The sequence below is a fragment of the Erpetoichthys calabaricus genome, chromosome 7 (genome assembly GCF_900747795.2).
Source record: "Erpetoichthys calabaricus chromosome 7, fErpCal1.3, whole genome shotgun sequence".
Lineage (NCBI taxonomy): Eukaryota > Metazoa > Chordata > Cladistia > Polypteriformes > Polypteridae > Erpetoichthys > Erpetoichthys calabaricus.
This window is the reverse complement of record NC_041400.2, coordinates 184,945,414-184,971,144: the sequence shown is the minus strand read 5'-3', so window position 1 is coordinate 184,971,144 and position 25,731 is coordinate 184,945,414. Positions and strand designations below refer to the sequence as shown.

General features: G+C 41.5%; 1 protein-coding gene across 3 annotated transcripts in view; it reads right to left on the bottom strand.

The window, feature by feature from the left end:
* The window catches only part of frem1a (Fras1 related extracellular matrix 1a), a 265,369-nt gene that overhangs the window by 154,654 nt on the left and 84,984 nt on the right, over positions 1–25,731 (bottom strand). For all 3 annotated transcript variants that reach the window (XM_051929875.1, XM_051929873.1, XM_051929874.1), the window contains exons 4-7: positions 24,783–25,093; positions 12,799–12,999; positions 12,403–12,722; positions 6,524–6,632 (exon numbers count right to left, since the gene is read on the bottom strand). In XM_051929875.1, the coding sequence (XP_051785835.1) occupies positions 6,524–6,632; positions 12,403–12,722; positions 12,799–12,999; positions 24,783–25,093 (941 nt within the window). The remainder of the gene's footprint in view (positions 1–6,523; positions 6,633–12,402; positions 12,723–12,798; positions 13,000–24,782; positions 25,094–25,731) is intronic.

The window sequence follows — 25,731 nt, the reverse complement described above, 5'->3', positions numbered from 1 at the left end:
CAAATGAATGAAGATAAATGGAGTAAAAGAGGGGAGAGAACCTGCTTCGTCAATTTAAATGCTTATTCTAAAATATTATTGATTAGATCCTGCCAGATTTTGAAAAAGTTCTGCACAGATCCTCGAAGTGTGAATTTGATTTTTTCGAGTTGCAAATAGTATATAACATTAGTTACCCACTGACTTAGAATAGGAGAGTTAGGATTCTTCCAATTGAGAAAGATAAGTCTACGTGCTAATAGTGTAGTAAAGGCAATTCCAGTTTGTTTGTTCTTCTCCACTTTAAGCCCCTCTGGAAGCCCACCAGACACAGCTGTTAGTGTATTAGGAGGGATTGTGTACATCAAGGCTGTCTAATAGGCATTTAAAGATTTTGGTCCAGAATGATGTTAATTTGGTGCAGGCCCAGAACATGTGGCATAGTGAGGCTGGAGCTCGATTGCAGCGTTTGCAGGTTGGATCTTGCCCTGGAAACATTTTGGACAATTTTAAGTGAGACAGATGTGCTCAATATATAATTTTGAGTTGAATAATTGTATGCTTTGCGCATATGGAGCTCGAGTGAATTCTCTGCATTGCTACTTTCCACTCCTTTTCTGAGATGTTGAATAAGAGATCCTTTTCCCACTGTCCTCTTGGATCTTAGAAAGGGAGGGACTGTAAAGTGTTTTTATATTACAGAAATGCTGTACGAGTCCTCAAGACTGAGCAATATTTTTTCCGGTATAGAGGTAGGTGAGAGGTGAGGTAAATTGGGTAGGTTCTGTTTAACAAAGTTTCTGATTTGAAGCTAGTGAAAGAAATGCGTTGCTGTTAAGTTAAATTTGGAGTGTACTTGCAAAGACGTTGTCTATGTACAGATCTCTAAGTGATTTAATCCCAGATGTATTCCAGGCATTAAAAGCTGCGTATGTTTGAGAGGGTGGAGAAAGGTGGTTCTCGTGCAGAGGTGCCACAGATAAAAGCTTCTCTATCTTAAAATGCTTTCTACATTGGTTCCATATTCTGATTGAGTCAAGCACAATTGGGTTGTTAGTATATTGGCGATGACTATGCAAGGAATATGAAGAAGTACTGCAGGATTTTATTTCTATTGTGGACCAAGCCTGTGTATGTTCGTCTATTTCTGTCCATGTCCAGGTTTTCATAGTTTGTATGTTTGCTGCCCAGTAATAAAATTGAAAGTTAAATAGAGCCATGCCACCTTCTGCTTTAGGTCTTTGTAGGGTCGCCCTTTGGATATGTAGATGTTTTGAATTCCAAATAAATGAGGTTATGGTTGAGTCTAAGCTTCGGAAGGATATTCATCTTAATAATGTTAATTCTTCCAGCTAAAGTGAGATAAAGGGGAGAGTCTGATTATATGAGTTTGCAACTTTCTTCTTCAGGTCAATTTTGTGTTTCCTTCATTTTTTTGTTAAGGTTTGCAGTCATGACCAAAAAAGACATTTAAAGTTGCTGTAAATCCATGTTGACAACTACACTGAAAACTTTCCACTTGAGTACTGGGGGCTTAAAATTACTGGGAGATGAGAAAGTTATGTCAAAATAAACCAAAAAAGTATATAAAACAGTCAAGATGTCCATAGCTCAAGAGACACATGGACATCAAGTGAAAGGTAAACTAAGAATCATAAACAGAAGAACGAACAGGAGAGTCAAAAAACAAAAATAACGATCGTGATCGCCTGATTTTTGCACCAAATTCGCCACTAGTTTATGAAAAGGTTTGTTTTGTAAACCGAGGGATACTGAACTTTGGTGCCCTGGCCAAATTCATCCTGGTAATGACTGAGTTGAGCAAGTGTCACAAGAAATCTCAACTTATCAGGAGGTGTTATTATTAAATTAGACTTGCCGACCAACCACAAGCATTACCTCGTAGGTAACCACGTAAATGATCAGAATACAATTTAGAACTAAGAATGTAAAACTGTAGTCCGATCTTCACCCTGTCAAATAAGCAAACCAGCCACCGTGGCACCATGTTAGAGGCATTGCCTCAGGCTCCGAGGTTCGATCCCCGTAAGGGGGGGCCAAACATATGATTATGTACTCTTTGTATTATTTGCCAGATACTGTATCATATATTTAATAAATAAATTAAAATTAAATAAGTTAAATAGCTAGTTTAACAGAAGGACAGGGGAAGACCAATCACATGAACTATTTTCTCCCTCGATAAAACAGATGACAGTCTTCCTGGGCTACAGTACCTGCATGGATACTGGCAGGGCAGCCTGGATATTGCAGTTCCATTAGACAGCCCTGTAGTGTTCCATGGGTGCCACCAGGAGGAGCTGCAGGGACAGACTATCTCCACCTTAAGGATCTTCTGCCTGACCCAGAAGTGCTTCCAAACCTGTTGTGCTGTAACACCAGAAGTACTCCCGGGTATGGCACTTCATCTAGGCGATTCAGAGTTGGGAGAAGAGCTGGACAACACTAACCTGGAGGCATGGAGGGAAAGAAAGAAAGAAAGAAAGAAAGAAAGAAAGAAAGAAAGAAAGAAAGAAAGAAAGAAAGAAAGAAAGAATCGCACCTGTGCTGTGTTTGCACATTACCTGTGCAAATATTTGTTACAATAAATTATTATTTGAACTGGGACTTGTGTTGGGATTGGTGTGTTGAAGGGTCTGGGAGCTCAGTGGCACCTCCTACAGGTCAATATATATATATCCTCACAGGTGGCGCAGTGGTAGTGCTGCTGCTTTGCAGTAAGGAGACTGTGGAAGATTGTGGGTTCGCTTCCCGGTTCCTCCCTGTGTGGATAGCGCTTTGAGTACTGAGAAAAGTGCTATATAAATGTAATGAATTATTATTATTATTATATATATATATATATATATATATGTGTCACACACTTGCGCATGGGAGGCAGCTAAAGGGCTTGAGTAAGGGCAATTCAGAGTCATACCGGGATGTGGCAGAGTGCTCTGATTCTTTTTCTCCCTTTCCTGTAGACCATTCACGGGAGATTCCACCTGGCCCTCTTGACGTCACTTCCGGGACCGAGCCTATGGGAGGAGACCTTGCCGGCTCCGGCCCCTGTGATGTCATGTCTGGGCTCGAACCAATGGCTGAAGACCTTCATGAGCCCGACCCCTTTGATCTCTTTTCCTGTCTTCCCACTTGTCCAATACAGTCCCCACATTGAAGCATTTCGGTGGCAGCATCATGCTGTGGGGGTGTTTTTCAGCTGCAGGGACAGGACGACTGGTTGCAATCGAGGGAAAGATGAATGCGGCCAAGTACAGGGATATCCTGGACAAAAACCTTCTCCAGAGTGCTAAGGACCTCAGACTGGGCCGAAGGTTTACCTTCCAACAAGACAATGACCCTAAGCACACAGCTAAAATAACGAAGGAGTGGCTTCACAACAACTCTGTGACTGTTCTTGAATGGCCCAGCCAGAGCCCTGACTTAAACCCAATTGAGCATCTCTGGAGAGACCTAGAAATGGCTGTCCACCAACGTTTACCATCCAACCTGACAGAACTGGAGAGGATCTGCAAGGAGGAATGGCAGAGGATCCCCAAATCCAGGTGTGAAAAACTTGTTGCATCTTTCCCAAGAAGATGCATGGCTGTATTAGCTCAAAAGGGTGCTTCTACTAAATACTGAGCAAAGGGTCTGAATACTTAGGACCATGTGATATTTCAGATTTTCTTTTTTAATAAATCTGCAATAATTTCAAAAATTCTTTTTTTTGTCTGTCAATATGGGGTGCTGTGTGTACATTAATGAGGGAAAAAATTAATTTAAATGATTTTAGCAAATGGCTGCAATATAACAAAGAGTGAAAAATTGAAGGGGGTCTGAATACTTTCCGTACCCACTGTATATATATATATATATATATATATATATATATATATATATATATATATATATATATATATATATATATATATATATATATATATATACAGTATATTGTGATGGATGGCCGGCTAAATATTCCGGCCCACCCCTCCAGGCTGCCAGGTGGAGATCTCCCAACAGCATGGAGGTTCCCTGAATTCCAGCAGGGCCTCATGGACCTTATAGTTTGTATGCGCAGCCCTGCTGGATACCATGGGTGCCACCGGGAGTCACTGTAGGGAGGCGGTCAGACTGTTATGTGCCCTATAACCTGGATGTACGTCCTGGTCACATGAACAGGAGAAATGACGTACTTCCAGGTTGAAGAAAAGGACTTTGACTCCGACCCGGAAGTAATGAGGACTTATGGATTGTTGGACAGGAACCACTTCCGGGTCAGGGGGTATAAAAGGACTATGGGAAAGCCCAGACACTGAGCTGAGCTGGGAGGAAGGGTGGCGAAGTGTCTGGGAGAGGATGATTGGTATTTGTAGTGATTATTGATTATTATATGTGTAGTGTGGAGTGGAGGGTGCTTTGTGCATGTAATTATTATAAAATAAAGAAGTCTTGGACTTTTACCTGGTGTTTGGCGTGGTACCTGAGGGTTCAAGAGGTCGATAACAGCCTCTACTGCTATATATATATATATATCCTCTTCAATAAAATCCCTTTGTAATAATAATAATAATAATTCATTACATTTATATAGCGCTTTTCTCACTACTCAAAGCGCTATCCACACAGGGAGGAACCGGGAAGTGAACCCACAATCTTCCACAGTCTCCTTACTGCAATGTGTCCAGGTGTCCGTGTGTGTGTGACTTCTGGTGAAATGCGCATGCGTGGGGCACGGTGCGATGCGTGATATTACTGTCAGAGAGTTAGAGGCGTTTTACGGAAATACAAACCAGTATTACTGCGAGAGGAAATTAAAGGTACACAATACAGTGACGCATATTACAGCCACATACAAGCCAGCAATACTGTCAGAGGAGATTAAAGCCATATTACCGATGTGCACGCCTGTATTGCTGCCAGAGAAAATTAAAGGTATATTACGGACGTACAAGCCAGCGGACGTACAAGACAGTATTACTGTCACAGAAAATTAAAGACACACAATACACGGCGGCAGCCCACGAAGAACGGTCAGCTCAGCAAGTAAACATCAACAAAAGAAAGGCTGAAAGAAAGAAAAATACGACCAACAAAAAGAATGAGGTCAAAGTCCCTTGCCATTTAATATAGACTGTTCCTACTAATGTTTATGCACTACTGTTCTAGCGCCCGTTATTGTAACAGGCTAAATGACTATATATATATACTGTATATATAGGGTGAGTCAAAATGATGTTAACACTAATGATACTGCTATGTATATACTTGTATGCATTTTTTGTGGACAATTTATGTTCCATATATGGTTCATGTATTGAACATGATGGTGAACAGTTTGAGCCATTCCTGTAAATCATCTTGCACATATGGAGTATGTTTTGTGAATAAATTGTTTCCGCCTTTCAAATGTTAACACAATTTTGACTCACCCCATTTATATACATATAGTCACATGTGTGTGCATGGGGAACAGCTGGAGAGCTCTAGTGACTGCAATTCTACTGCCACTTCAGGGGTTGGTGCTGCGTCCTAATGCCTTTCTTTCTTCCTCCTTCTGCAGACCGGATGACTGATGGTTAGCACCCCTCTGATGTCACTTCCGGTGTTTGTCCACTTTGACTCGCCTCTTCTTGTCAGAATGGCCTAAAATGGGAAGCTCCGCCATCACTTCTGCAGAGACAACTCTGTGACAATTGTATGTTTGTTTTGCTGATTGTGAAAAACCAATTATATGGGGTGACCAGGCTGGTACCCCAACTCTTTCTTGTTGCTCTCTTTCCCTTACAATATACACACTGTCACGCACGCGCGATTAGGGAGCCGCGGAACGACCTAAACTGTTGCGCGAAGACATATACCAGACGGGAATGCCGGAGTACTAACCTTTCTCTATTTATTTCCAACAGAAAGAAAGACACAACACCGCCATGAACGTCTGAACATGGAATCTCAACACGCCACTTCCGCCTTCCCTCTGTCGCATCCCAATGACGTCAGCAGTCCCATCATCCATCTCGGTTCCTTCCCAGCAGCGCTTCATCCATTTCCGGTCCCTCCCTCATAAATGTTCCCCCCGTCCGCCATGATGGCGAACGGTGTTATGACAATTGTATTGAAAATTCAATTTGATCGCACTTTTCCCACAGTATACGGGGCCGGAAAACCCCAAACCTTTTTTGACTATTTGTGTCTTTTTTACAACACACAAACATGAAGTCCTGACATTTTTAAAGGCTTCACCGGGTCTTCCTACTTGATCTTATGGAGACTTCATATTAAATCCTAAGACTGCCCCCTGTTCCAGTAAAGTACATGTAATTCAATTCCTAAGAGGCACCAATTAAAATTATTTCAAAGTTACTTTTTGACGCTTTTACAAGTAAATACATTTATCAGTCAGCCTGCTTTTGAGGTTTCATGTACTGACACCTAAACATTGTCCTGTAATTATACATTAGAACTTCAGGCACACAGAAAAGTTGAGTATTAGAATCTTTTTGAAAGATCCACATAAAATGTTAACAATATAAAAGCTTACCCATATTCCAAGAAACCCTTGGAGCATTTGTGTCAGCGGTCCTGACTGAAATGTGCACGACAAAGGGAGAACTTTCCACAAAGAAAAAATCGTACACCTCACACTCCATCTGTCATGAAAGAAAGAAATGCAAATGATCATCCACAATGATTAGAGCAACATACAAGAGTCCAGGCCACTTTGTCCTATGTTATAGACCTGTGGATATTCCAAGTGGGCCTTTACCAAGGCAGGATCCTGTTCCAGAAAAAGGACAATGGAACAGTCGGAGTCCCAGGGCCAACAGAAGAACCTGGTTATTCTATATATGGCTGGTGTGTTTGAAAAGCTTCAAACCCACTAACACACTGAGGTAGAGACTTGTCCACCCCAAAGACTAGATACCAAAACAGAAGAAGAGCAATGTACTATATGTCGTTCAATGCAGCGAAGAGTGTCCTGAACTGTACATTGGAGAGACCAAACAGCCGCTACACTGGAGGATGGCCCAGCACAGAAGTAGCAACACCTCAGGGCCGGAGTCAGCTGTGTACCTCCATTTGAAGGACAAAGGACACTCATTTGAGGACATTAATATCCAGATATTAGGTAGAGAAGACAAGTGGTTTGAGAGAGGGGTGAGGGAAACTTTGCATGTGCAAATCAACAACCCCTCACTGAACAGAGGTGGAGACCTTAGGCATAACCTGTCGTTCAATTTATCATGCTGCCCTTTCATCCAACCCCAGGAAAATCAGGCCCAATTCACACCTCCACCAGGTGGACCACTCTTAACGACCCACTCTATGGGGTAGGAGGGGCTGTTAAAAGGTGTGACTGTTACATCTACCCACACCTTCCCCTTCCTTTGTTTTACTCAACAAGCCTATTCAGGGCAGGTGTGAAGTGAAACTAGCCTGGAGGATAAATTTGTGGTCTCTAACAACATTAATCCTCAGACTGAAGAAGCTGCTTGGATGAGCAGTGAAACATATCTACCTAACAAGAAAGAAATCCAGTTGCCATGACTCAACTATCAGAAAATTTCACCTGGATGACTGAGAATCTTCACAGACGTCCTGCTTTGCTTCCGTTCCAAAGAAGGCAGGTGCCTCTTCACCTAATAACTACAGACTATCACATCAGGAAGACCTTTGAGAGGCTGGTCCTGGACTACATGAGTCTTTTTGTGGTAGACCACCTGGAACCACTTCAGATGGCCTATCAGACAAGGATTAGAGTGGAGAATGTGGTTATCTCTCTTCTCCAAAAGACTTATCCTCACCTGGACAAAACTGGCAGCACTGTGAGGATTATGTAAGTTTGCTTACAGAGCCAACAGGTCTAAAGAAGATACCATTGCTACAGTTCTTCAGTCTGCACTAGCTCACCTTGAACATCGTAGCTATTAATTGATTACAGATCTGTTTTTAACACCATTATTCAGAGTAGAATGGTTACTAAACCTTTGGACCTGGAGATTAGCCATTTCATTAGCTTGTGGATCTATGACTTTTTACAACATTAGAACAGTCTACACGAGAACAGGCCATTCAGCCCAGCAAAACTCGCAAGTCCTACCCACTTAATTCCTCCAAAATAACATCAAGTCAAAGTTTTGAAAGTCCCTAAAGGTCTACTATCCACCACACTACTTGGTCACTTATTCCATGTGTCTGTGGTTCCTTCCTAATGTTTGTGTGAAATTTACCCTTAACAAGTTTCCAACTGTGTCCCCGTGCTCTTAATGAACTCATTTTAACGTCACCATCTCGATCCACAGTTGTCTGACAGTCAGATTTGGTCTTCACTCCTCATCCACTCTGCTAGTGACTATCAGAGCTCCACAAGGTTGTGTGCTGAGTCCTCCTGTACTCATTCTAAACCTAAAAATGACTTTTAACTCTTTCAAATAACATCATCATTAATTCACAGGCGACATGAGATCAATCGGGCTGATCTCAACTAGAGATAAGTCAGTCTACAGCGAAGTGGTACGGAACTTAACCGAATAGGGCTTGGTTAATAACCTGCTGCTCAATACCGGAAATAACCAAAGAAGTCATAACTGATTTTAGGAGACAAACTAAAGACTTAGAATCACCACCACTGCTGTGCTTTAGAAATCCATCCATCCATTATCCAACCCGCTGAATCCGAACACAGGTTCACGGGGGTCTGCTGGAGCCAATCCCAGCCAACACAGGGCAGGAACCAATCCCGGGCAGGGTGCCAACCCACCGCAGGACACACACAAACACACCAAGCACACACTAGGGCCAATTTAGAATCACCAATCCACCTAACCTGCATGTCTTTGGACTGTGGGAGGAAACCGGAGCACCCGGAGGAAACCCACACAGACACGGGGAGAACATACAAACTCCACGCAGGGAGGGCCCGGGAAGTGAACCCGGGTCTCCTAACTGCAAGGCAGCAGCGCTACCACTGCGCCACCATGCCGCCTGCTTTAGAAATGAATGTTGTAAATATTTTCATGGACAACTAATACTACATCATTGGTCAAGGAGGCACAGCAGTGACTTTACTTCCTCGGAACATTAAAGATATTCAGTGTGTCTGAGCAGCTCCTGATGTCCTCCGACCAATGTTCCATAGAAAGTGTTCTCACTTACTCTTTGACAATGTGGTACTCCACTTGCTCTGTAGCAGATAAAATGGCACAGAAGATCTTTGGAAAGCAGCATTCATCAATGGACGATACCTGCCATTCCTGTTGTCCTTACAGGGCTACTAACATCACCACAAATTCAACTCATCCCAGTCACCATCTGCTCATCCTGTTGCTCACCGGCATGTGTTAAACAACTCTGTGTGCTTGGATTTCCAGGTTCAAAAATGTTATTATGCTTGAGCTATTGTTGCAGTAAATTTAGTACTGAATAAGTAGGATTCATCATAAAGTACTCACTTTGAGTAAAACTATCTTTATACAGTTTATATTTTATTAGCTGTGCTACCCACCTAAGAAGAAATCGAAATAATCAACATAAACCTTAGCATTAATGTTTTCAGTGCACCATGAAAGGCATACAGTGGTGTGAAAAACTATTTGCCCCCTTCCTGATTTCTTATTCTTTAGCATGTTTGTCACACAAAATGTTTCTGATCATCAAACACATTTAACCATTAGTAAAATATAACACAAGTAAACACAAAATGCAGTTTTTAAATGATGGTTTTTATTATTTAGGGAGAAAAAAAATCCAAACCTACATGGCCCTGTGTGAAAAAGTAATTGCCCCCTGAACCTAATAACTGGTTGGGCCACCCTTAGCAGCAATAACTGCAATCAAGCGTTTGCGATAACTTGCAATGAGTCTATTACAGCGCTCTGGAGGAATTTTGGCCCACTCATCTTTGCAAACTTGTTGTAATTCAGCTTTATTTGAGGGTTTTCTAGCATGAACCGCCTTTTTAAGGTCATGCCATAGCATCTCAATTGGATTCAGGTCAGGACTTTGACTAGGCCACTCCAAAGTCTTCATTTTGTTTTTCTTCAGCCATTCAGAGGTGGATTTGCTGGTGTGTTTTGGGTCATTGTCCTGTTGCAGCACCCAAGATCGCTTCAGCTTGAGTTGACGAACAGATGGCCGGACATTCTCCTTCAGGATTTTTTGGTAGACAGTAGAATTCATGGTTCCATCTGTCACAGCAAGCCTTCCAGGTCCTGAAGCAGCAAAACAACCCCAGACCATCACACTACCACCACCATATTTTACTGTTGGTATGATGTTCTTTTTCTGAAATGCTGTGTTCCATTTACGCCAGATGTAACGGGACATTTGCCTTCCAAAAAGTTCAACTTTTGTCTCATCAGTCCACAAGGTATTTTCCCAAAAGTCTTGGCAATCATTGAGATGTTTCTTAGCAAAATTGAGACGAGCCCTAATGTTCTTTTTGCTTAACAGTGGTTTGCGTCTTGGAAATCTGCCATGCAGGCTGTTTTTGCCCAGTCTCTTTCTTATGGTGGAGTCGTGAACACTGACCTTAATTGAGGCAAGTGAGGCCTGCAGTTCTTTAGACGTTGTCCTGGGGTCTTTTGTGACCTCTCGGATGAGTCGTCTCTGCGCTCTTGGGGTAATTTTGGTCGGGCCGGCCACTCCTGGGAAGGTTCACCACTGTTCCATGTTTTTGCCATTTGTGGATAATGGCTCTCACTGTGGTTCGCTGGAGTCCCAAAGCTTTAGAAATGGCTTTATAACCTTTACCAGACTGATAGATCTCAATTACTTCTGTTCTCATTTGTTCCTGAATTTCTTTGGATCTTGGCATGATGTCTAGCTTTTGAGGTGCTTTTGGTCTACTTCTCTGTGTCAGGCAGCTCCTATTTAAGTGATTTCTTGATTGAAACAGGTGTGGCAGTAATCAGGCCTGGGGGTGGCTACGGAAATTGAACTCAGGTGTGATACACCACAGTTAGGTTATTTTTTAACAAGGGGGCAATTACTTTTTCACACAGGGCCATGTAGGTTTGGATTTTTTTTCTCCCTAAATAATAAAAACCATCATTTAAAAACTGCATTTTGTGTTTACTTGTGTTATATTTGACTAATGGTTAAATGTGTTTGATGATCAGAAACATTTTGTGTGACAAACATGCAAAAGAATAAGAAATCAGGAAGGGGGCAAATAGTTTTTCACACCACTGTATGTCTCTGTTATATTCCATTTGATAAGGGATTTGTAAAAGCAGCATTAATGAGTATGATGTGCCATCTATTGGAATGACAAAGGCAATGCATATTTCTCTGTTATATGCCATTTGATACTGGATCCGTAAAAGCAGTGTTAATAACTATGACATGCCATCTGTTGGAATGACAAATGCAATGCATATTTCTCTGTTATGTGCCATTTGATTTTGGATTCGTAAAAGCAGTGCTAATGCTTGTAATGTGCCGTAGTTGGAATGACAAAGGCAATGCATATGTCTCTGTTCTATGCCTTTTTAAAACGGGGTTAGTAAAATCAGTGTTAATGATTGTAACGTGCCATCTGTTGGAATGACTGGTTAAATAGAAATTTCTCTGTTACCATCAGCGATTGTACATTGTCTTCAGAACTGTTTGTTTGTGGCATTCCTCGGGGTTCAAATTTGGGCCCTCTCCTCTTTTCTTTACATATAAGCCGCGTTAATGTTTGTGATGCGTCATCTGGTGGAACAACAAATGCAATGAATTTTACTACTAAAAATATTCAAATGGAATGACAAATGCAATGCATATGACTCTGTTATACACCTTATGGTATGGGATTTGTAAAAGCAGTGTTAATAATTGTGATGCACCATCTGTTGGAATGACACATGCAATTCATTTTAATACTAAAAATGTCTGTGATGCACCATCTGTTGGAATGACAGAGAAACAGTGACAGGATGGACACACAGACAGACACTTATTCTATTATTAAGGTGGATATTTTTTTTCTATGGATTGTTTTTATATAGCTAGCACAGGCTGTGCTTAGGTTTATATTTATACTTTTCTTCATTTATTTCATATTTATTGCTTATTTGCTTTTACATTTATACATTATTATACTGAAAGCTGCCACTAAACCTCATTGTACATAATTCAATGACAATTAAAGCTATACTGTTTGTGCAATTTCTGTGCATCCATAAGCATTTTCCTGGGGGCACCACTACAAGTGATAATGATGAACAGGATAGATTAAGTTGAAACACTGAAATGGCCTTGGCTATGTGAGTGTGCCTTCTGAAAGACTGGCATACAGCCCAGGGCTTTTTTCTGCATTATGTCAAACACCCTCCAGTTGGATTAAGATGGTCTACAAATGGCCCGATGCTTCCTACGAGTTGTTCTTGCTTAGATAAAAAAAATGTGAAATTTCGATAACCTTCTTCCACTCACCTCAAAGTTCCTTCTCTCTGTGTGGCTGCCATTCGGAGGTTGATAGGCTATCAAAATTTCATTGAGGTCTTTCCAAGTGAAAGAAATAATTGGCTTGGTGTGGTCCGTGAGGTGTGTAATATATCCTTGCTGGGGAGGTCGTGTAATGTTGAAGACCAACAGATCCTTGGGCGTTTCACTGTCTTCCGCATCAAGAGTGGCTGTGCTTAGAGAGGTTAGAATAAACTGATCCACTTCAAGGATGAACATTGACATGAATGAAGCTTTTGGAGGTTGATTTGGGATGGCGTTTTTAATATGGACTGGAATCCAGGCGTGTTCTGACTAGAAGAGAGCAAAGCACAAATTAAGATGGGGAATCCACAACTTTAGCAAGAAAACGGAGTCCAAGAGTACCTGCCTTGTGCGTCGTCCTACTTCTGGTGTCGGTGAGGTCGAGCCTGATGGCTATGTAGTCAACTGCAGGTGAAGGAGGGCTCAGATGCTGGTACCTCAAACCCATGAGCAGGAAATCTTGACAGTTGACTTTTGTTGTCTCTACCAACTTCATACCCTTGGAGCAGCTGCCGTCTTTGCAGTTTAACATGGCACTGGTCACTGTAAAGTATAAGGACATTTTATTAAGCCGTGCATTGAAGTTATTTTTATTTGGACATTATGTCAATGCCATGAATGAATTTGAGTGGTTTGGATATTGTACCAATTACTGAACATGACAATTGTGACCACCAGGGGGTGCACAGCACTCACGTGCAATGGAAAAACCTAGCAACTGACATTTTTTTTCAAAATTGAGTTTTTTAAAGTTTTAGAGTTACTAGGTCTTTCCTGATGTTATAAGGTAGAGGTGATGGCCAAATATGTCTTCATTCCAGTCATAGCACGATACCTATGTCACACTTGGCCGATATAAATCCTCCACCTCACCTGTGTCGCGTGGTGTCCCTCAGGGATCAGTCCCTGGGCCGTTACTCTTTCTACTTTATATCCTCCCTTTGGGTCAGATTATTCACAGACATGGCCTTAACTTCCACTGTTATGCAGACGATATACAGTTATATCTTAGTACAGACTCTCCTAGAGACTCACCTCCCAACACTCACTGACTGCATCACTGATCTTAAACTATGGAAGGAAAATAACTTTCTCAAACTTAATGCCAATAAAACTGAAGTGTTACTGGTAAGTGCAAAATCCCAACTTTCTAAGGCATTCAATTTCTCTATTTCTGTTGATGGTATGCTAGTCAAACCTGCTCCTGTTGTCAGAAATCTTGGTGTTTTGTTTGATTCATCACTTAACTTTGAGTTACACATTAGGTCTCTTCCCAAAATTTCATTCTATCATCTCCATCACATTGCCCACCTCCGTCCACTTCTGTCCTTTAGTGATGCTCAGACTCTGGTTGATTGTTTCATAATGTCTCGTATTGATTACTGTAATTCTCTCTTCATCTGCTTCACTGCCAAATCGATACAGAAGCTACAGCACATTCAGAACTCCACAGCCACACAAAGCGTTTTGCTCACATCTCCCCTGTTCTCTTGCAGTTTCACTGGTTACCGGTTCCATCAAGGATTAAATTCAAGATTCTGCTTCTCACCTTCAAAGCCCTACATAACCATACCCTCCTCTACCTCACTCCACTCCGAGCTCCTTACACTCCTTGTCGCTCTCTCAGGTCCTCAAGCAGTAATCTCCTTACTGTCCCACACACCAGACCTTCAGTGCTATAGCACCTTGACTCTGGATCTCTCTTCCTCAGTCTCTCAGAGATTGCTCTTTTTTTTCTGCACTTTTAAATCTCAGCTGAAAACTTCTATGAACTTTTGTCATCTGTGTAATTTCTTTTTTTTTACTCTGTATGTAAAGCGACCTTGGGTTTATGAAAGGGCCTCAATAAGATAGATAGATAGATAGATAGATAGATAGATAGATAGATAGATAGATAGATAGATAGATAGATAGATAGATAGATAGATAGATAGATAGATAGATAGATAGATAGATAGATAGATAGATAGATAGATAGAACAACAACAACAACATTTATTTATATAGCACATTTTCATACAAAAAGTAGCTCAAAGTGCTTTACATAATGGAGAGAAGAAAAATAAAAGACAAAATAAGAAATTAAAATAAGACAACATTAATTAACATAGAAAGGAGTAAGGTCCGATGGCCAGGGTGGACAGAAAAAACAAAAAAAAAACTCCAGAAGGCTGGAGAAAAAAATAAAATCTGCAGGGGTTCCAGGCCACGAGACCGCCCAGTCCCCTTTGGGCATTCTACCTAACATAAATGAAATAGTCCTCTTTGTAGTTCGGGTTTTTCACGGAGTCACTTGATGCTGATGGTCATACAGACTTCTGGCTTTTAATCCATCCATCATTGTTGGAACATCATGGTACTTTGGGTAGATGGTGGTGGCGCACGCCACCACCAACAGGACACCGGAAAAGGAAACAGAAGAGAGAGTAGGGGTTAGTACAGATTTTGAATGAATAGTTATTATAATGAATTAGATATACAGAGTATCAGGATTAAATTACAGTGAAGTTATGAGAAAGCCATGTTAAAATAATGTGTTTTCAGTAGTTTTTTAAAGTGCTCCACTGTATTAGCCTGGCGAATTCCTACTGGCAGGCTATTCCAGATTTTAGGTGCATAACAGCAGAAGGCCGCCTCACCACTTCTTTTAAGTTTTGCTCTTGGAATTCTAAGGAGACACTCAGTTGAGGATCTGAGGTTACGATTTGGAATATAAGGTGTCAGACATTCCGATATATAAGCCGGGGCGAGATTATTTAAAGCTTTATAAACCATAAGCAGAATTTTAAAGTCAATTCTGAATGACACAGGTAACCAGTGTAGTGACATCAAAACTGGAGAAATGTGTTCGGATTTTCTTTTCCTGGTAAGGATTCTAGCAGCTGCATTCTGCACTAGTTGCAAACGATTGATGTCTTTTTTGGGTAGTCCTGAGAGGAGTGTGTTACAGTAATCTAGCCGACTGAAAACAAACGCATGAACTAATTTCTCTGCATCTTTCGATGATATAAGAGGTCTAACTTTTGCTATGTTTCTTAGGTGAAAAAATGTTGTCCTAGTGGTCTGATTAATATGCGATTTAAAATTCAGATTACAATCAACGGTTACCCCTAAGCTTTTTACCTCCGATTTGACTTTTAATCCTAATGCATCCAGTTTATTTCTAATAGCCTCATTGTATCCATTATTGCCAATCACTAAGATTTCGGTTTTTTCTTTATTTAATTTGAGAAAGTTACTATTCATCCATTCTGAGATACAGGTTAGACATTGTGTTAGCGAATCAAAAGATTTGGGGTCATCAGGTGCTATTGATAAATACAGCTGTGTGTCATCAGCATAGCTGTGGTAGCTCACGTTGTGCCCTGAGATAATCTGACCTAATGGAAGCATGTAGATTGAGAAGAGCAGTGGACCCAGGATAGAGCCTTGTGGAACACCATATAGAATATCATGTGTCTTTGAGTTATAATTACCACAACTAACAAAGAATCTTCTCCCTGCCAGGTAGGATTCAAACCAGTTTAAGACACTGCCAGAGAGGCTCACCCATTGACTAAGGCGATTCTTAAGAATATTATGATCAATGGTGTCAAATGCGGCACTCAGATCTAAGAGGATGAGAACAGATAAATGGCCTCTGTCTGCATTTACCTGCAAGTCATTTACTACTTTAACGAGTGCAGTTTCTGTGCTGTGATTTGTTCTAAAACCTGACTGAAATTTATCAAGAATAGCACGTTTATTGAGGTGCTCATTTAACTGTATAATGACTGCCTTCTCTAGAATTTTACTTAAGAAAGGCAGGTTAGAGATGGGTCTATAATTTTCAAGAGCAGAGGGATCGAGATTATTTTTCTTAAGTAGGGGTTTAACTACCGCAGTCTTAAGACAGTCTGGGAAGACCCCCGTATCTAATGACGAATTTACAATGTCAAGAACATTATCACTAAGCACGCCCGATACTTCTTTGAAACAATTTGTTGGTATTGGGTCAAGGGCACAGGTGGAGGGTTTCATTTGAGAAATTATTTTATGTAAATCAGGTAAATCTATCCTAGTGAAAGACTTTAATTTGTTTATTATGGGGTACTGGGGTTTAGGAGGATCCTTAGTGTTGGGGAGATATACTATGTTATTTCTAATATAGAAATTCACCCCACTGAATTAAAGCTGAAAGTCTGCACTTCAACTGCATCTGAGTTGTTTCATTTAAAATTCATTGTGGTAATGTACAGAACCAAAATTAGAAAAAAGTTATCTCTGTCCAAATATTTATGGACCTAACTGTAGATAGATAGATACTTTATTAATCTCAAGGGGAAATTCACAAATGTAACTTATTATTATTATTATTATTATTATAAGAAGCTAGTATGTACATAGTATCACACACGTGCGCATGGGAGGCAGCTAAAGGGCTTGAGTGACGGCAGTTCTGAGATATGCCGGGAGGTGGCAGAGTGCACTGACTCTTTTTCTCTCTTACCTGCAGACCATTCCTGGGAGATTCCACCTGGCTCTCGTGACATCATTTCCGGGACCGAGCCATTGGAAGGAGACCTTACTGTCTCCGGCCTCTTTGACGTCACGTTCGGGCCCGAACCAATGGAGAACAAACACGTCCCTGATCCTTATGACCTCACTTCCTGTCTTCCCCTTTAAAACCCTGCCCTTTGTCCTAATTCCTCAGTCTTGTCTTGGACTCAATTGTATGCACATCAGCGCTGTTTATTTACATAAAAACGACTTTTGCAGCCAGGATACCAGATTATACGGGTGGCTGCCCCAAACCTTTATCTGAGTATGTCTCGTTTTTGTGACAATAGTAATTTACATACTTCAAGACAAAAACCCAGCAACTCCACTGACCAATGGGGAAAGACCACCTACCAATGAAAACAGCGGATTACGATCATGTGACTTAAATGGTAGGTGGTGTTGATTCGTGATAAAAAAAATATTGTGTACATGAAGCTAAGAAAAAATTAAATCTCAAAACCGTTAATTAGAGGGGTGACATCATATTCTCAATTTGCCGAAAACTTGAAAGATGTAACGTACAAGGTTTTTCTATAGTTGGTGAGAGCTCCTCAAATACCCCACCAGGCAGAAACACAAGTTTGCCCAATACACACATTTGTTATAGTGGGGAACCGCTTCTCACTCGTTCCTCATAGTGACACAGTACAAAGCACACAGCACTATTCTCTCTTCTCTGTCTGTCTCCATTCCTCCACAGGCAAGCTTCGTGCCTCTTCCTCCCGACTCTGGCTTGTCTCTGTTTGGCAGCTGGCTCCTTTTTAGCCGCACCCAGGAGTACTCCAGGGGGCTCGTTAGGGAGGTCTAGAATTACTCCCAGGTGTGGTGGAAGACCAAAGTAGGGCTCCACAGCTCCCCCTGCGGCATCCATGGAATCCAACAGGGCTGTGCTGACAAAAAGTAATTCCCATACAAGGGGGGCTGCCAAGTAGCAGTTCGGGGGAAAAGCAGCCTTTAAAAGCTATCTCTCCCTTTCCATCCTTATAAGGCGGCGTCCCGGTCAGGTAAAGATATCGGCCGTCTATCAAGAACTAAAAGTTCAAGTTCAAGTTTAGAAAAGGATCTCAACGAGATCTGCTCTCCTTTCCTCATCTCCCTCGGATGACCAAGCAGGCACAGAATCCTTGACCTTCAGCTTCTCCCAGAATTTCATTGCAGGTGTATTTGTTACCCAGTAATAAAACTGGTCATTATGATGAGACCCCCCCTCTCCCCCATGACAGTTTCACACTTTTCCAAATGAATGCTAGCTCTTCACCCTGTATGGTGATCACCAATGTCTTAGAATGGATGGGTGAGCATTGAATAAGATAGATGTGACTAGCTCACCTACCTCTTCACAACAATCCCTAAATCAGTGGTTCTCAAACTGTGGGGCAGGCTCCCCTAGGGGGGCGCAAAGTAACAAAAAGGGGGGCGCAAAGATGTGAAAAAAAGGAAACAAGAATCGAAAATCTGAAAAATACATCTATTGAAACCAAAAGAAATTAACTTAAACTACATTCTGATACTAGAAAAATAAATACAGAGTTAGATAAATGTCGATAAAAGTTAAGTAGGTATAATAAAATATGCATCTATGATATATCATTAATTAAAAAAGAACAAATTGGTGTTAGTGGGCTCCTTTCAAAAAAACATTAGAGTGGGTGCGATTAAAACTGTTATGAAAATTCAGGTTTCATATACTTAAAGGTTGAGAAACGCTGCCCTAAATGATCTTCTCGATGAAGGGAATGGGAATTTTCAATTAGAATCTAAGATAAGGAATGAAATTTAGTAATCAACAAGATGTAAAATAACACAAATCCTTGACACATATTTTTGGAAAGTTCTTAGGACTGGAACATAGAAAATATTATCCAATTACATGAGTGGGGTGATCCAGGTAACTATAAGCCAGTAAGACTAATGTGTGTCATGGGTATATTGAGGGAAAGGGTTATTAAGGAAAAGATGGAGCAGCACATGACAAGAACAGGAGGGCTATTGAACTGTCAGCGTGTTTTTAGTATTCACCTAATGTTTTGGATGAAGGAACAACAAAGGCATACGATCAAAATGGAGCAGATCGTATTATTTATTTTGATTTTCAGATGGCATTTAATGAAGTCCCACACGAGAGGACTTCTTCTTCTTCTTGCTCTTCTTCTTCTTGTTCATCCTACTCCTACTCCTCCTCCTCCTTCTTCTTTTTCTTCTTCTTCTTCTTTCAGCTGCTCCCATTAAGGGTTGCCACAACAGATCATCTTCTTCCATATCTTTCTGTCCTCGTCATCTTGCTCTGTCCCACCAATCGCCTGCATGTTCTCTATCACCACATCCATAAACCTTCTCTTAGGCCTTCCTCTTTTCCTCTTGCCTGGCAGTTCTATCCTTAGCATCCTTCTCCCAATATACCCAGCATCTCTCCTCTGCACATGTCCAAACCAACACAATCTCACCTTTCTGACTTTGTCTCCCAACCATCCCACTTGGGCTGACCCTCAAATGTCCTCATGTCTTATCCTGTCCATCCTCGTCACACCCAATGCAATCTTAGCATCTTTAACTCTGCCACCTCCAGCTCTGTCTCCTGCTTTCTGGTCAGTGCCACCGTCTCCAACCCATATAACATAGCTGGTCTCACTACCATCCTGAAGACCTTCCCTTTCACTCTTGCTGATACCCGTCTGTCACAAGTCACTCCTGACACTCTTCTCCACCCATTCCACCCTGCCTGCACTCTCTTCTTCACTTCTCTTCCACAATCCCCATTACTCTGTACTGTTGATCCCAAGTATTTAAACTCATCCACCTTCGCCAACTCTACTCCCTGCATCCTCACCATTCCACTGACCTCCCTCTCATTTACACACATGTATTCTGTCTTGTTCCTACTGACTTTCATTCCTCTCCTCTCCTCCTCATATCTCCACCTCTCCAGGGTCTCCTCAACCTGCTCCCTACTCTCGCTACAGATCACAATGTCATCAGCAAACATCATAGTCCACGGGGACTCCTGTCTAATCAAATTACTAAAAATGGTTGTGATACGCCATCTATTGGAATGACAAACGCAATGCACGTGTCTCTGTTATATGCCATTTAGTATGAGATTTGTACTAAAGTATTACATTAATGAAGTAAAAATGTTACATTTCAATACACAATGGGAGGTCTGAATCTTGAAGGTGCGCCTTATGAGAAGGATTTAGGAGTTGTAGTGGACGCGTCATTATCAACTGCCAGACAGTGTTCAGAAGCCATTAAGAAGGCTATCAGAGTGTCAGGTTATATAGCGCCTTGATGTGTGCAGTACAAGTCCAAGGAGGTTTTGCTCAAGCTTTATAATGCACTGGTGAGGCCTCATCTGGGGTACTGGGTGCAGTTTTGGTCTCTAGGTCACAAAAAGGACATAGCAGCACTAGAAAAAGTCCAGAGAAGAGCAACTAAGCTGATTCAGTGCTACCATGGATGCAGTGGCGTAGCTAGGAGCAGGCGGAGGGGGTGGTCCGCCCCAGTCGGCACATTTTTGGGGGCGGCATTATTGGCCAAAAGGCTCAGAACACTTCACGTGTAAGCAGCAGGGTTCGGAAAAATATCACTCATGAATGAAAATAAGTCAAATTTTCTGATTTTCATCCTCAAATGCTTCAAAAATAATTTTCAGACGGTCCTTCTGTGACAGAATCAGACACGGCAGTTGAAATTTATGAGGCAATAACAAAAATAAACAGAAACATTACACTGATACTAATTTCTAGGAACATAAACAACTAATTCACAATGTATAATTTTGTTTCGTTATCAATCCGAATGCGTTCTTGCTCATCCCCACCTATCACTTGCACACCACACCGGTTCTGGTTTTCGCAGCGTAATTATATTAAACTAATAATCAGAACACGGCTTATCAGTGCGTCTGTACTATATTCTTGTCTAGTTGATTCTTATAAATAATTATATGTGAAAAAAATATTGCTGTTTCTCTATATATAAATAAATCTATGCAAAATGTATCTTAATTTTTCTCAATATGTCATTTTCATTTTCTATTTAAATAAGTTAACATATTCAGATACGTTGGAGGGCTGTAAATTGAAGCCCTGCCCCAGCCCGCCCCGAGTGGTGTGAACTCGAGCTACGCCACTGCATGGATGAGTTATGAGGAAAGATTTAAAGAGCTGAGCCTTTACAGTTTAAGCAAAAGAAGATGAAGAGGAGACATGACTGAAGTGTTTAAAATTATTTAGGGAATTAGTACAGTGGATCGAGACTGTGACTTTAAAATAAGTTCATCAAGAACACGGGGACACAGTTGGAAACATGTTAATGGAAAATTTCTCCAAGAGATCCCAACATTTTAGTGTTCAGCAAACAATCGATTCTGACCTGATCTCACATCCTATTTGACAACTCCCTATTTCAGTGGTCTAAATCAGGCATTAAAATAGAGCATAAACCTGCAAACACTCTGCGGACTGTTCTTTTTAATGCCAAAAGCAAGAAATCATCACAGAATGCAGTATACAATATAACATAGAGTGCATGCCTTGTGGTATACATGGGACAAACATACTGTATAAGACACTCATAAAACGCATCCAAGAACATCGCAATGCTGTCAGAAGGAAGGACCCACGATCCCTGATATGAGCAGATACAAGTCCAACCAAACACAAGTTAGACTGGAACATGGTGCAAGTAAAATTCAGGGCTAATACTAAGAGTGCTAGAGAGCTGGCTGAATCGTGGCTCTCAAATGAAAAGGCTATGAACAGATATTTGGCCATGAACTCAGCATGTGCAGGGTTAAAAAGAAGAACACTCAAATAATAAAAAAGACTTTATGACCAACACCCCCTGAACCTCACCTTACTAATCCCCCCCCCCCCCCACTCCCTTACAACCTCCCCCTCCACCTCCACCTCCACTCTTCACCAGCCCTATATTGCCTTTGATTCCTGTATGTCTAATCATTTTCCTATGATGATGACACCTGGTAAGTTATATATATATATATACTGTATACTCTATATGTATGTGTAATGCAGAATGTATATAGCATGTATTTGTTTATAGATTCCCATATATATATATTGTGGCACCCGGACGGGGCTCATGCCTGGCCGGGACACCCAGGAAGACAGGAGGAGGGCTCATTCCTCCTCCAGACCGCGAGGGGGCGTCCGCCCTGGTTGTATTGGGGGCCACGAGTACAGGGCTTGGAAGCCTAACCCTATAAGGGCCCGTGGTCACCGCCAGGGGGTGTCCCCCTGCCTGAAGGACCCTGGACCCCAGTACTTCCGCCACACCAGGAAGTGCTGGGGGGAAGAAGAGAGGGAACACCCGGAGTCCACACTGGGGCGTGTCCGTGGGATTGCCGGTGCACACCTGGAACACATCCGGGTACGGATAAAAGGGGCCGCCTGCCTTCATTCGAGGCTGGAGTCGGGAGGAAGTAGGACAAGGTGCAAGAAAGAGAGAAGGAGGCGGTCCGAAGAGGCAGAGTGGTTGGCCTGGACTTTGGGGAAGATTGGGGTTTGTAAATATTAGTAGTATAAATAAACGTGTGGTGGTGATTAAAACATGTCTGCCTGTCTGTGTCCGGGTCAAGTTCCACTATATATACTGTATATATGTTGTCACAAGAACGACCATGAGACATCAAGAAGGTTTGGGGCAGCCACCCATTTAATCCATTACGGCTGCAAAAGAGATCAAAATTGGCATACATGTTCATTCAACCGAGTCCAAAACAGAACTGACTTCTTCAGACAGTATGGCGGCTTTTAAAGGCCAGCTAAGGAAGTGATGTCATCAGCCCCGGAACCGGAAGGAACGTCATTGGCTGCCCCAGAGCCGGGCGGGATTTCCCTAGAATGGTCTGCAACAGATTGAGAGGGAAAATTAGTGCACTCCGCCACCCCCTGGCCTGGCATGGAATTACCTGTATTTAAGCCCTTTGGCTGTCTCCTAAACCACACGTGTGTGACAATATATATATATATATGTGTGTGTGTGTGTAAGAGCCACTAACTTCAGTTATGTTAAGTTGATAGCAGCATTTTCTTAGCTATGTTTGCCTATACTGTATATTAGTGCATTGTATATGGGAGGGTTTATTATAACCCCCACAAGCTGAAGTGAAATATTATATTCTAACGATTTCTTGTTCCTCTGACTACTGATTAGTCTCAGTTAGTGATCTGCCTTGCCGTAGGTAAGGCATGGAGGGCACACAGTTTCAAACCGTGCCCTGTTGTATGTAACATAATGTGCTCATTTGAACGTGAAGTGCTGTATGTATAGAGCATGCTGAATATATTAATAAAGCACAGAGAAACAACTCATCTTTAAGTACAGAAAACAACTTAAGTTTAACAAGAAAAAGTTTCAAGAAGAAACATTTTTTCCTTTTTTTGCCTTCTATTCTGCGTGTGTAACAACTTTTTTCTCCATTTTTGTGTGAACTGTTTGCTTTGAATTTTCACTAAAACCTTTTTTTAAAACAAACTTGGACTGAAAATTTTCCTTTGGTGCATGTTTGGCTCATGCTTGATCCTGCCTCACCAATTTAGCATATGCACTATCTCTGTATATATAAAATCCAATGTCTATCCGTTTTTCACAAGAGAACTACTTAACGGATTTAGATTGGGCTTTTTCTATAATTTGCTTGAACATTCCGGTTGATTTTGCAACTTCTGTCATTATCGCTATGTATCATAGTTCACTTGCAGTACTGATTTACTTGCGCGAATCTGAGAAGCATGCAGCGGGCCGAGAAGAGGGGCCTTCCTCACTCACACGCCAGCCTCGGGGTGTTCCTTACCTCCACTTAGCTAGCGAATGAGAGAACTACTTAACAGATTTAGATCAGGTTTTTTTCTAGAATTTGCTTGAACATTCCGGTTGATTTTGCGACTTCTCTCATCGCGCTAAGAATCATAGTTCGCTTGCAGGAGCGATATGTTTGTGCTAATCCAAGACAGAGGTTGTGTGCTGAGGGGAGGGGGAAGCGTGACGTCAGGAGTGGGGAGCTGGGTGGGGCCCTCCTCACTCATGCACCAGCCTCCGTTTCACTATTACGTGGGCGGAGCCGTGGGGGACGGCTAATATAAATAATAAAATAACTGTGACTCTAATCAGGAAATCAAGATAAGAAGATAAGATGTGATGATATACAGTATATATATATATATATATATATATATATATATATATATATATATATATAAGGACAGGAGGCACTGTGAACATGGTGTGTGAAAGCAAGAGTAGAGTATGTGGCACATCAAGTCTCTATCTAAGGGAGGGAATTGGGCCTTGGTAGGGATGATGAGTGTTGTCCAGGAATGGCAGACTGAAGGGTATCACTGGGACGGTATATCCTGTATCCTATATACAGTATATTATTTATAGTTACACATGTTTGTTTTGCAAAAGCCTTTTAGTTCCATTCAGTTTTCTGTATTTACATACATTAGCTCTTGTATCAAGGTGATTAATCAAGGATCAATCACATTAGTTAAATATAACCTAAATACACTTGTTTTGTTAGTTTAAACAAAAGTATGTCCTAAGAAGTAATACTACTTAACAAAGTCATATCCATGATCAGTGCTATACAACATTAAGAGAAACTAATTGATAAACATGCCCTGTGGTGGGTTGGCACCTTGCCCAGGATTGGTTCCTGCCTTGTGCCCTGTGTTGGCTGGGATTGGCTCCAGCAGACCCCATGACCCTGTGTTAGGATATAGCGGATTGGATAATGGATGAATGGATGGATATCGTACTTATTCTTTGTCGTGGTGGTCCAAAGCTGTGTGGCACATCCCCTCTTGGCTCTGTTCTTTCTGGTTCTCCAATGACCAACTGTCCATGTGCAGGAAGCAGTGACTCCTGAGTGGCCACTCTTATGGTACACTCCAGATTCGGCGTATGCTCATAGTCGAAGGACAACACGTTACTATCAATTACTTGAGACAGGCCATGAAATTCCGGCACCTCGAGCACCTGGGGTCCCAGCTTAATCATGTTACAGTCTGGTTCCATCAACTTCACATGAAGAGTGAAGACTTCTGTGAAAGTTTCAGTTGTGGTGAACCTGAAAGCAAAAACCAGCTGAATTAAACTCATTAGTATTTTTAATTATATGCCAGCTTTATGATTTCCATGAACCACACCAGGTTTAAGAAGGGTCACACTGAAATTTAAATTGAGCGTACACAACGGAGTAGCCCAGTGTCTGTTCTGACAGCATAAGGCAGGTGACAAAGAATGGTAAGGTTGTACTGAGACTGGGAGATGTTTGAGGGAAGGTCAAAAAAAGAAAGCAATGATCAAAAGCTATCTAAGCTAAAGAAGAGCAATTGTGAAAGCCCACTAGGTATATCAGGAACCCTAGTCAGAATAAATGCACAAAAAAGTCCTGACTCCGTAAATAGATTGCAAAATAATTAAATTAAAACACAGAAACCTGGGCAAGAAATGCAACACACTGCTGTCTTTTTTTCACACATAAAACCGTTAAAACCAGACCAGCACTGGCCTGATCAACTCAAAACAGGCTTCTTCTCAGGATGCCAGACCCCAAACTCAATAGGTAGGCTTCATAACTTTTAAAATTCACGAATACATTTAAATGTTCAAAAATACACAAAAAATGCCCTTCGAGAGAGAGGAAACCATAAAACCTCTGGCATGAAAAGACAAACGCATCCAAAAAATCTTTATAAATGAAGA